The 12,525-nt window shown below is 45.9% G+C and overlaps 1 protein-coding gene across 6 annotated transcripts in view; it reads left to right on the forward strand.

Annotated features, from left to right (window-relative positions):
* The window catches only part of pou2f2b (POU class 2 homeobox 2b), a 68,511-nt gene that overhangs the window by 41,589 nt on the left and 14,397 nt on the right, over positions 1-12,525 (forward strand). Inside the window, exon 1 of one of the 6 annotated variants that reach the window (XM_026183829.2) lies at positions 11,239-11,422. The exons of the other annotated variants lie outside the window; for them this stretch is intronic. Within the exon in view, the coding sequence (XP_026039614.1) occupies positions 11,368-11,422 (55 nt within the window). The 5' untranslated portion in view covers positions 11,239-11,367. Of the gene's footprint in view, positions 1-11,238; positions 11,423-12,525 lie in introns of those variants that run through there. 6 annotated transcript variants of the gene reach the window in all.

A 12,525-nucleotide genomic window follows, 5' to 3' on the forward strand; every position in this document is an offset into this window, starting at 1 on the left:
TCCATATTTTAATATTTTTTAACACTCACCTTAATAAAGATGGACCTTGGTTGGACTACAGTAGACTAACGTGAAATTATAGAAATAAAAATTTAAAAGACTTCCAAGTTAATGATTTGAGATCAAACCACATTTATGGTATGCTTTATAAAATAAATTTTTTTCATTAATACAAAATGGATTTGTATTAATGCTATTCAGCTGTATTCGTGATACATTTTCCTGCAGTTTCGTGATTTGCTACAGTATATTTCACTCCCGCTACATTTGTGCGCTTCCCCCCTCCTCCCCTCTTTCTCTTTTTGATCCTCTCCCTGCATCCCAAACCACGCTTCCACCATCTCCTCTCTAGAATAAAATTCACTTCTGATTGAGAAATCACTCTGGTTTGTTCCACATTTTGATTTAGAGTCACGAGTGTTATATTTTAACACTATGAAACGGTCACACTTATCTTTTCGCTAGCTGTTAAGAGACAGACAGTTGAGCTGCCCTCTGTCTACAGTGTACATGACTCTCTACATCTGCTCCATGTTTAAAAGGTCATTTGTCAAACCTGACATTTTCTGCCCTTACCAAAGGTTTCCTCAATATACAGCCCGGCTTTCCCATTCAGAGTTTGCGTTCTGGTTTTTTTTCCATCTATTTGTTTTCTTTTGTATAAACCTTTTCTGACAATACGTTCCTCTTCGGTGTCAAAAAATATCAAGAGAGTAGGAGGCTGAATTCTATCATCTTGTAATGTTCAATAAACTAAGAAATGACAGATGTGGTTCAGTGTGTGTGTGTGTGTGTGTGTGTGGGTTGCCTGGGTAATGGGGCCAAGGACTGCAAGAAATGCAAGTTTCAACGGGAAGTGTAGTGAGTGGGTAGGCACACACTCGGGGTCTGATTAGGGATTAATGTGTGTGTGTGTGTGTGTGTGTGTGTGCGTGTGTGTGTGCGTGCGTGCGTGCGTGCGTGCGTGCGTGCGTGCGTGCGTGCGTGCATGTGCGTGCCAGCAGGATGTTTTTACTCAGCACAGGTTGTCACTATCCTGTTTCCCCCTGTGTGCCTTTTGTTCCTCCCCTACTCCACCATTTTGGTTTTTGTCTAGGACAAAAAGAGGCCCCACAGCAAGGCCCCCTACCTGAACACCACCTCCCTCCTGACATTTTTCAAAGCCCCCTCTCTTTGGCGCGTGCGCAGACACACACATACACACACTTGTAGCAATTTATCAAATGATATGCAAGTTTCCATATTATATACACTGTGTATACCACAGTCTATGTCTGCTTTAGTGTAGTTGTAGAAGAGCACAGCAGGAAGTCAGCCAAGCTATGCATACATGCATGCATAACTTTCTGTGAGTATCTGTTTGGATGTGTGTGTGTGGGGGGAATCGATACGGTAAAGTATTACAATATTTTTGCAATATTGCATCGATATTTCCATGCGTCCATTCTCTGCTGCTTATTCAATGAGGGTGTGTCCAGGGGCTGGAGCCTAACCCTGCTGTCATAGGAGGAGAGGCGGGGCATGCCATGGACCGCTCACCAGTCCTTCGCAGTTCTGTTCTTGCTGTCAAGGCAAGAGTGCTAACCAATGCGCCACTGTGGCCCCTGTATCAATATTTCATGAAATAAAATAAATAAAATACTTTGGGAATACTACGAATAAGACGGATCATCTCGCCTGATAGGCAGCAACTTTTCTGCAAACTGACTGAATGCCGTTATTCTCAGAGAGATTGCTGCAGGTCTGCAAGTAACTGCAGTCTAATTCATAAACACAGACAGATTGCCAGCATGGTGCCATCAGTCTGAATGAGTCTTTGTCAGTGAGCACAACTCGAGGGGACTCAACTCAACTGGCTGCCAGCTGGTTATATTCCTATAAAACAGGAAGGTTGCTGTGCACAAATGTAATATTTAAATGTGAATTTCTGTAAGATGTAATTGCCAATCAGACTGACTCCATTTTATGGCAACATTTATGGCAGGTTTCAGTGACGGTGTCAGCACGCTTGACAGTCTCATTGTATTGTTGTTGGTTAAAACAGACAAAGTTTGACAAAGTTTGACTTTGAGGAAAAAAGGCGATTAATCGCAGTGTATGTTACCGCAATAGGAATATGTCTCTGACGAGTACCACCTCTAGTAATTAATATGAGAGTCAAAGGGGTGTGAGAATTAAAAAAACAGAGAATCGTGTTATTTTAATAGATCTGTGTATCTGTGGCTCTTGCAGCTGGCAGAAATGACAGTTTTCTCTGGCCAAGTTTTTGTCCGTGCCCTGGAGTCTCCAGTTTGTGGTCGCTCGGTGTGTACTTAGCTAATGTCTTTTTCAGTCTCTCGCCATCGCTCTCTGTTCAGCTGTGTGTGCTGTGGTGACGGGAGGGCACTGGATGGCTCGTTGAATGAACTCTGTGGTTGTGCTGACAAATCAATGATAAAGAGTAATGACATCAACAATGTAATGCATCTCCTTGTGCTTTCATTGACTCGCCCTCGCTACCCAAACCCCCCCAAACTCACCTCTTAACGTTTATGCCACCTTGGCTCTGTGACTTCGCTTTGCACCATAAACGATGTTTCTGCCTCTTTATGTTTTGTCATTATATGTATCTTTTATCTGTGTCGTTTGTTTCTCTCTGTTGGTCTATCCTCTCTCCCTCCTTCCTCCCTCCCTTTCTCCCTCTCTCTCTCTCTCTATTGATCCAGTCATAGTTTTCTCAGTCTTCACAGTACTGGGCCGCTCTAATCAATACAGATAATTGTCTGCTCTCTCTCGATGCCAAACATAGTCTCCCCTTCTCCCCTCTCTCCCTTTTTATCAATGAACCCCGGTCTTCCCTCACTCCTCCTCACCCACCCAGCCTTCTCTCCCTCCAGACGGGGATTCCCCCTCCCCTAATGACGGGAGATAACCTGCTTTCTTTACCGATTTTTCTCCCACCCGCCCTCCCCCGTACACACACATACACATATCCCTGCCTCGCCCGCTGCCTCCCTTTCCTCCCTCGTTCATCGATTACCGTGAGAGTCGGGGCCCGGCCTGCCCGCCCTACAGATGTAAACACACACAGAGCTCGTATTGTGGTTTAGTTGCTGTTCAGCCTCTCCTGGTGCTCGGGCCTTTTGGTTAATTGGTGGGATTCAACCGTTTTTGGTAGGTTACAGCACCTTTCTGTGCCCAGGATAATGCTAAATGGATTCACCATCTTGCCCCGTGGTGAAACCTGACCTCTGATTCGTGCCATCAAGCCAGGCTTTGACCATGTAGAAGGCTGCCGTTGTCTCGTTTCTTCCATTGTGACTTGCTTTAGGGTTTGTAGAGGAATTTGTCTTGGAGAAATTTCCGATCTGTGCAGAATCACCAAACTTTTCAAATATGGAAACTTTCAGTATGAGGAAGAGCCAGCAGTGGATGGAAATGGTGCACACTGTATTAATAATCAGCCTAAGAACTGAAATAAGAACATTTACAAATGTAAGTAAATAAACACATACTTATTAACTTAATATTTAACATTCATTATATAAATATTAAATAATAATATTAACTAAAATAGGTTTTGACAAAATTTGAAACAGTGACAAGTGGAGCGAACAGCCACAGTAGGACCCAGTGCAGCATTCATATTCTGTCTCTACATATGAAGTCCTGTGTGTTTAATAATGCATCCACCCATCCGGCCAACCAGGCAAGTTACAGGCCTGCAGGTTAGTGTACTCTGTGTGTGCGCATATGTGTGTATCTACCTTTCCATGCATCCAGTGTGGAGTATCCATCACAAGTCTCTGATGTCTCCTCTATCTCTGAAGTCAATCTGGAGTGGCACATAAACACACAAAAGCAATATCAGTGACAATACATACATATATACACAGTATACATAACCAATGTTTACATAAACATGTCATATCCACTTAGATCTGCTGAAACTGATAGCTGAGGCTGTGCTGTATTTCTTTTTGGTCTTTTTCCACGAGAGGGGTAAGTGAGATGGAGCTGGAACAGATAGAAACAGTTTCAGGTTAAAAATAAGATGATGGGAACACAGAACAAATCATTTCTGTTTGAAATGTGAGAGTGTTTCCGGAGCTTTATGAATATGTTTGCGCATTGGCGAGTTGCCTGTGCGAGCGTGCGTGTGTGTTTGTTTGGGAGCAGGCCAGAGCGTGCAGGTGCGTGCGTACATCTGAGACAAATACAGTATGTCTTGAGGCTAGGCTCAGGTTTACACGTGTGTGATCAGAATAAGCAGGGCTTTAAAGGCCAGCAGTGCAGTGGAGACGGAGGTGGGTGGGAGGGGAGGGATATTGTCCTGGAGGAGGTTTGTGAGGTGGTGTTGGTGGGGGTGGGGGGGTGTTAGAGCTGGGGTTGGACAGCAGACAGCAGGGATCTTCCTCACCCCCAGGGAGTTGAACCTACAACCCCTAACCTTTTTCTAGCCCTCTGGTCATGGACTTGAACCCTGTAACCCCCTGATGGACAATCTGTTCCTCCTCTCCCCAGCCTCACTGCAGCACTCTGCATGCCATTAACGGATAAAAAGGGTGCGTGTTGTGTATGTGTGTGTGTGTGTGTGCATGCATCTGTGTGTGTGCTCACATGCAAGAGTCAAGTGTTTGGTCCCTTGGCTTTGACTTTGACATTGGGTCTTGCTCCCTGTTCATCCACTGCTTGTCAAGAAGAAGAAGCGGTGGAAATAGAGGCAGGGAGTGAGACGGGTTTTTTTTGTTTGTTTGATTTTTGAGTTTCTAGTTTTGAAAGCTTCTGTAAAATTATATTTTATTTTATTTTTTTAATTGAATTTAAAAAAATGGTCTGTGGAGGCCTTTTCTGTCTCTCAGCGGACCCTAGCTCCCCCAGCGTCCCTCTAACCAGGACAGAAGCAGAGAGGTTTATGTATGCTCGGACCCAGCTCATTCTTCACCTGTCAACAAAATCATCCTAACAAAAAAAAAAAAATACAAAATGGGGATACAGTAGTGAAGAGGACAGGAGGGGGAGGTGGCAGTTAGTGAGACAGGAAAGATGAGGAAGAAAGAGCACAGAGGCTGATATATTCCTCTCAGCCTTTTTTTCCTCCTTTTATTTCTCCATTTCTTCCCTTGTTTGTGTTTGTGGGCTTTGCTTATCAGATCCCAGCTCCATTCAGGGCCTCAGTCAGGGGAAGAAGCCAGACGCCTCCATCTCTCTTTCATTCAATCTCTGTCTCTCTTTCCCTCTTGCTTTCCTGTGCTCTCCCTCTCCTAACCTTTGAGAATAAGAGCCTTGAATTTGAATTTCAGAGCGACCTAGCGAGCGAGAGGAGGTTTCGAAGGAGGAGGAGGGTGAGGAGTAAGAGGGTAGCCGGTGGAGGGGGGGATGTTGGAGCTGCGGTCGTTGAAAAAGGGCCTGTTCAGCGCGTCCCCCGGCCTACCCCCTCAGAGTGGCCCCGATCGATACAAACTCGGAGCAATAAAGCTTTCCCCCTGTCATCTCTGCAGAATACAAAGCAGAATAGAGAGAGGGAGAGAGAACGAGAGGGAGAGAGAGAAAAAGGGGGAGAGAGAGAGGTGAAAAGCTGTTCCGCTAGCCAGACCAATTTCCTAGCCCCCCTCCCCTCGTTCGCTTCACCACCACCTCCCTAACACACCATCACCACCACCTCTATCACCCCCTTTCCTTACCTCCTTCTTCTTATCATCAGTCTTTCACCCCCCCTTCTTTTTGCACAATATATCCCCCTGACTGTATCGCTGAACAGCTATCCATAATAAATACAGCATAAATTAAGTATACAATAGATTCCCTGTTTGCCCAACTATCAGAGAAAGACAGGTGAAGGTGGAGGAAGAGAGAAGGGGGAGGAAAAGTGGCAAAAATGGTGGTGTGAAGTGGAAAGAAGTTGCTAAGGAGTGGGGTGGATGAAGAACTGAGAGGGAAGATAGTTATAGCAGAGGATGAAGTGTGTGTTTAAGGGGGGATAGGGACAAGGTAGAGAAAAGCTGGGGGGGGGGGTTACAAACAGAGAAAGATGGATGTAACAATACAGGTAGAAAGGAAGGTGGAGGAATATTGATGAGGTGGAGGAAGGAGCAAAAATGTGTGGGGATGTCTGAGGCAGCCATGGAGAGGAGACGGAGAGGTGAAGGGGGTCAAACAGCAATCCCTTGAATTGAGAGCCAATTACTGTAATTGTAATCTGGATTCAAAGCATAGAGACGCAGCAGTGACAGGCACAACGGAGGCAGCCGTGAGCACATACATGCACACAACGGACAAAGTGTGTGTGTGTCCACATCTCTGCATGCTGTGTTGATTGTTCTGTGAAACTGCAGTTGTGAGTGCATTTTGTGTGTGTGTGTCCCATCTCCATTCTTCTCCACTGAATGGCAGTGCAGGAGTCAGCCTGCCAATCAACTATTGTACTCTTGTCAATTTAATAATATTTCTGAGTGCTGACCTCCACCGCGCTGCAGCCATCGCTCTATGTGCTTGTGTATTTCTGTGTTTGTGTGTGTGTGTGTGTTCCTATATATTTCTGTCTCTCCCTCTTTCACCTCAGTCTAACCCCCACCCCTACCTCCCCTCTCCGACTCTCTTATTTTCTCCTTTATTAGAAGAAGATAGTGCGAATCCTTCATCTCTTCTTCACTAATTCTCTCCGTTATTGTCCCTCCGTTCAGCCCTCTGTCTCTCCGCACTCCTTCATTCGTGTCCTCCTTTCTTTTCTCACCATGATCTATATCGCTCGCCTCCTTTTTAAGTCGCGCACCGGCCTCCTTCCTGTCGTTTACCCTCATGCTTTTGCTTTCTCTCATTCTTCCTTTTGGCTTGTATCACCTCACATCCATATCTTTGCTACTGTTTCCTCCCCGGATCTCTTCCCTCCATCATCTTATCTCAACTTCCTGGTCCTCTCTCCCTCTCAGTCTCTTTTCACTTTCTCCCAGCCAACTCTTCCTGTCTCATTTTCATCATTTCCCTCCCCCCTTTTTGCTTTTTCATCATCATAGGCCATATTTAGGCAACTCTGTGTCCCCCCCTTATCTTTCCTCACCCTCCCTCACTCACTCCATCCTTCCTTCCTTCCTCATCCCTCTCTCCCTCCCTCCACCCTGTTCGTTCCCTGGGGAGGTCAGTAATAATGGTAGTGATGGAGTGAGAGAGGGAGGTGCGATTATTGTCTTGTCGGGAGTCAGAGGAATCGATCGGCCCAGAAATATGAGGCGCGAGAAAGAGCCGCTGTGTCAGATACAATAACCACCCGCTCCCGGGGGCTTACACACATACACACGCGCACACACACACACACAACATACAGGCCCGCATTCGACACGAACATACACATTTATTTGGTTCGACGCAAGTGCAGACACTGACACGCACACTCGTTCGTACCATCTTTCTTTTTCATTAACGCAACGCGCACACATCCCTCTTCTTCTGTGGTGGAGGAGAGCAGCGAGGCAGCCCAATCATCTACATGCTTTGATCTGAGATAAAGCATAGAAGTAGATCTGTTCTGATCATTCTTCATGCACAGATAAAGGGCAAGGCGAGGAAAATCGCTCACACACCTTTCACTCACGTAGCTATAAACAGACATAAACACACACATACGTGCGCACGCCACACACACGATCACACTGAGACCTTTCACTGCTGTTGCCTGGCAACGTGGCCGAATGTCCAATCCGAGCAGAGAACAGTGGCCAGTGATGTCACAGCTGCTGCTGACCAGCAGGTCTGAGGGAGAAAGAGGCAGGAGGAGAAGAGAAAGTTTGAATTGGTGAAAGGAAAAAAAAGATGGGGGGGGTGTCACAAAAAAAGAGAGATGGGTGATGATGACAGGGTTTGAAGGAAAAGAGGAGGGACATATGAAGAAGAGGGCAGGGGGACAGGGGGACAGGTGGACAAAAGAAATTGCCCCTAGAGGTAGTGGTTGCCATAAAGTAATTCTGTCTGTATGTTGCGCTTCTGCACAACGGTCTGTGTTGTCCATGTAAGTGAGCATTTTTTTTGTAAAGTGGCCTCAGTGCTCCTTGATCTGGTCATGAAGCCGGGCCAAGGGAACCCAGTCCCTCCCCTGCAGACCCTTCACTCCTGCACCGAAAGAAGCAGAAGAACAAGAAGAAGAGTGGGTGAGAGGCGGAAAGATAAAGATTTGAGCTTCAACCTTGGTAGCGCCGTGGGAGAGAGCGGTGTCTGTCTAGACAAACCCGGCTCCCTATGGGCTGCCGAGATGATACAGAGAGAGGAGGGGGAACAGTGTGAAAGCAGGATGGAGGGGCAGAGGGGGGCTAGAGGAAAAGGAGCAATTGAGAGGTATCAGAAACAGGAAAGGAATAGGTGTTGCAAAGGTGTAGGCGGCTGAGATGGTGCCGGTCCCAAGGTAGCCAACAGTGTGAGTGTGTTTTAGCCCCTGCCGCTTCTCGTACAAAACCTCAACCTCTGTAGTCTCCACACTGCTCGACCTACTGTTTATAATCCTGCTACTCCTCATGAAACTGCACACCACACACACACACACACAATACACAAGACTGGATTCTAAATCTCTCACCTTGTATAATAAGAGTGTTGCTGTTTGACTGTGTGTTGGCTTGGTGGGTCCATCACTGAGCCGTGCTCTGTCCCCGTCTATACGAAGAGGAATATGATGGATTATATGAATTAGAGCCAGTGTGTGTGCTCCAAGCCCGAGGCTGCACTAGATATAGGAGGGCTGAGCCATGGAGGGATGCTGAACTGGTTTGGCGTCCTCAGAATCGTCCCTGCAATGACCCATTATACGCCGTCTCCTCCCATCCTGCTTACCCCAAGCAAGTTAACATGCTTTCTTCAATCTTTTTATCCCACTTTGCCTCCTCTCTATTGCTCACCTTTATTCCTGTCACTGTTTCACAGCTCCTTCCTTTTTCCTTTACTATTCCTCATTTACCCTCCCCCCCCCCACCCCCAATCTTAGTAACCTCCAATCCTCCCTCGCTACTTCTCCCTAACTGTCTGACAGTGAAGTGATTGATGGTGCTCCAGAGAACTCAGCCTCCCCTTATCCTCCTCTCCGGGGTCCCGCTATCAGATCGTGTGTGTGCATGTAACTGCGTGTTTGTTTATTGTCTTATAAACTTAACTTCTAGTGGTCGACAAAAACACGCACCAAAATATTGCACATTTGGTTGTTTATTATTATTTATTCAGTTTTCGCTGTTAGCAATAAGATGAATATGTAATTGCTGCTGGTCCATTAATGCTATGTGTTGTCCCCATTATGGCTAAGATTGGGCTTTCTTGGCCATTAACTGTATAACACACACACACAGAGCACACGATTCACCATCCGCTTATTAGGGCTACTCCAACAGCACTCCTGTCACACACACATACACATAAAAACACACAAAGACACATACACTGGTAGTTATCTGCGTAGATTGGGGTTTGAACAAAGGTCACGGCCAAAGCCAGGGTGCCTACATGACCTCTGACCCAGTGGACCGCCTCCTCCGCGACGCGCAGTCTGTCACTGTCCTTGGACGAGCCTGTTGGGTCGGTTCCCTCACAAACAAACCCTCCTTCTCTCACCGCTGATTACTAACAGACACGCAGATCTGCTCTCCTAATGAAGGCAGAGCTGTGTGCTTCAGATAAAACTGAAGGTGTGTTTCAGGCCTGAGTGTCGGTTTGGTGTCCGGTCTCAGAAAGAGCCAGCAAAAAACTAATTTATACACATCCTCGCATTCTTAGTTTTATTTGATCATCTCGGGTGGTTAAGAAAATGATAAAGTGTCCTTAATATGTAGCAGAGGGATTGATTTTTCATGTTATACAGTTTATTTTCTGTTGAATATCTAATTTAGATAAATAATCATTTATTAAATGATCTTGTGTATTTGGGAAGTTCTTTACCCATCACACCACAGTCTTGATCCTGATGTGATCTTTATTGTAACAACATATATGGACAGCTGTAGCCTCAGTCTCTTTTTTTTTGTGATTCAGGACAAATTCAAAACTGTGTCTCTGTATAACTGAGCACCTCCAGTGGAGTGCTGTATGCACTTCTTACTGTGCATCTATCCAGGAGTACATTGGGCTGTTGTAAATCACCACATAAAGTATTTATAAGGTTAAACTTGGGAACTCTGCTGCCGTTAGCTTTTGAATTAGTGAACTCGGACCAAGGGAGAAGGACGGGGAGGGGAGCGGTGCTCTGACTTCTCGTCTGTGGATGGTTCGTTCATCAGCTTTAGAGAATCAAGAGTGCCACCTTGTGGTCGCTTCATCCTGCTGCCAGGGCAGCACGTTGACACAGATGTGAAACCGTAGGCAGTATTAATGCTGAAACACGCTGATCTGCTTCCATATGATCATTCATTGGACTCAGATTTTCACTTATTTACCTCTTAGCCTTTTAATCCTTGTGGGCGACACTGATAACAACGCGTATATAGTTTATCTTCCATGTTCCACATTCGTGCCACATCTACCCATCACGTGTAGAGATTCACGTTGTGGGTTTCTGTGGTGTAGCACTCACTGTGGCGTGGTCAGTGGTACAGTGAGTGTTGTGACTGAGTTTTTCCTTCCTCTCGGCTTAGAGTGGAGCTGTGGTTGTTATACTTAGCTGAGGATGTCTCACATCTTCTCTTGTTGGTGTCGACCTCCCTCGACAGACCACCTTACGCCCACTGGTGTACTCTCTAATGGCAGTCCCAGCGTCAGACATAAACATAGATATGACCGGGGCGCGGGAGCCGTGACTCATGGTAAACTGATAAAACTGCAAGATCTGGCGTAGAATTTAGGGGGGGGGAACGTGATCAGCTGAGTTTTGGAGAAGTTTTGATCCTCCGCTGGGTTTTATAGTATATAAATCTATCATAGAGTCGTCTGTGATGTCAAACCCGCTGTTTTTCTCCTTTGTGTGTGTGAGTGAGTGAGCGTGAGTGTGTGTGTGAGTGGCTGTTTCCAGCCGCGCCATCACTTTCCGACGGCACCAATCATCCCCCTCCTTTTCAACTCCTCTATCTATTCGATCTCCTCGCTCACTCACTCACTCTCTCCCACTCTTTAACCTCTTGCGTGTCTCCAATTTCTTTTTTATCTTTTTTGTATTTTTCTCTCCTCTTTGAGAACAGTTCCTACTCTTTTGAGGCTTACTTCCTGTGTGTTGCAGGATGTGGGGAGGAGGTGGGGCTTGGGGGGTGTGGACTACTGTCATGTGCATGTGTGAGCGAGAGAGAAACAGAGAGAGAGAGAGAGAGAAGAGAGGGGAAGAGTAATTCAACCATATGATTTAATACACTCCTCCTTTTGGTTAGAGAGCGACAGAGAGAGGGAGAGTGAGAGTTATTCTTTAGGTCGCGTATACGCTCTCTCGCAGATATGACCAAGACAGCGGCAATAGCAGCAAAGGACTTCTCCAGTATGTGGTTGCCAGGTGAGTGACTGTCTGTGCAGCTCTCTATCGTTGCTGGCCTTCATTTACCAAGACCAATTAAGCTTTGCGTGAGTTAGAGGGACGTGTGTGTGTGTGTGTGTGTGTGTGTGTGTGTGTGTGTGTGTGTGTGTGTGTGTGTGTGTGTGTGTGTGAGAGAGAGAGATTGTGATATGCTGTTGATTAATGCCAGTGGGTCTAACAAGCTCAGCTAATTGGGGAACATCAAAGGGTGAGAGGTGGTACGAGGGATGGAGGGGGGGTGGATGGATGGATGGATGGATGAGTGGACGCCTGTCTCTTGCATAGGGAAAGGTCAGACACTTCACCAGCCCGTAGCATGCCTCTGTTTGTGTGTGTGTGTGTGTGTGTGTGTGTGTGTGTGTGTGTGTGTGTGTGTGTGTGTGTGTGCGTGTTTAAACTGAATATTGAATGCTAAATAACCTTGAGGAAAATGTAATGAAAAGTTTATTTGAAGAGTCTTTTCTAACATTCAGCTAATGAAAGGCGACTTCTGCAGCTCGACTGTGTTTCTGTACTGAGATTACTTTTCATTGTCCATCATCAAAACGCTTTCTCTCCAGTGATGAGCGCCGTTACTTGTGTGTTCACTTTACAGATGTTTTTTCTGATAAAGTGCATCTTTAAAGCTGGAGGATACTTTGTGTTTGTGTGTGTGCGATGGAGCATTGCATTGATTATTGCTCATTTTCAAGTCTGTCAATGAATTCCAAACTCTCTGATTTAAGGACAGTTATGTAAAAAAAACCTTTTTTTTAGCCTCAGCATTTACAAATAATGCGGAGTAGGAATAGTGTAACTCTTCCTACTCTGCGTCTGGGTGGTCCGCTCAGCACAGCCTATGAGAACAGGCAGACAAAGTCTCGGTTGACCGACGACCTACGAGAGATCAGCAAGCAGTTAGCTGACTCACCCGTTACCCGAAATACAATTTCTAAATGTCAATTAGCTCACATTACTCAGTCTTTGTCGTCGAGATAGAATTTCTAAAAAAATATATATATAAGATCTGTGATGTTCACGGTTTATCAGTGAGTGATTCACGGCACAACATTCACAGAGTCACTCCTTAACCTCATGTGGTC

The sequence above is a fragment of the Astatotilapia calliptera genome, chromosome 11, assembly GCF_964374335.1.
Source record: "Astatotilapia calliptera chromosome 11, fAstCal68.1, whole genome shotgun sequence".
NCBI classification, from domain to species: domain Eukaryota; kingdom Metazoa; phylum Chordata; class Actinopteri; order Cichliformes; family Cichlidae; genus Astatotilapia; species Astatotilapia calliptera.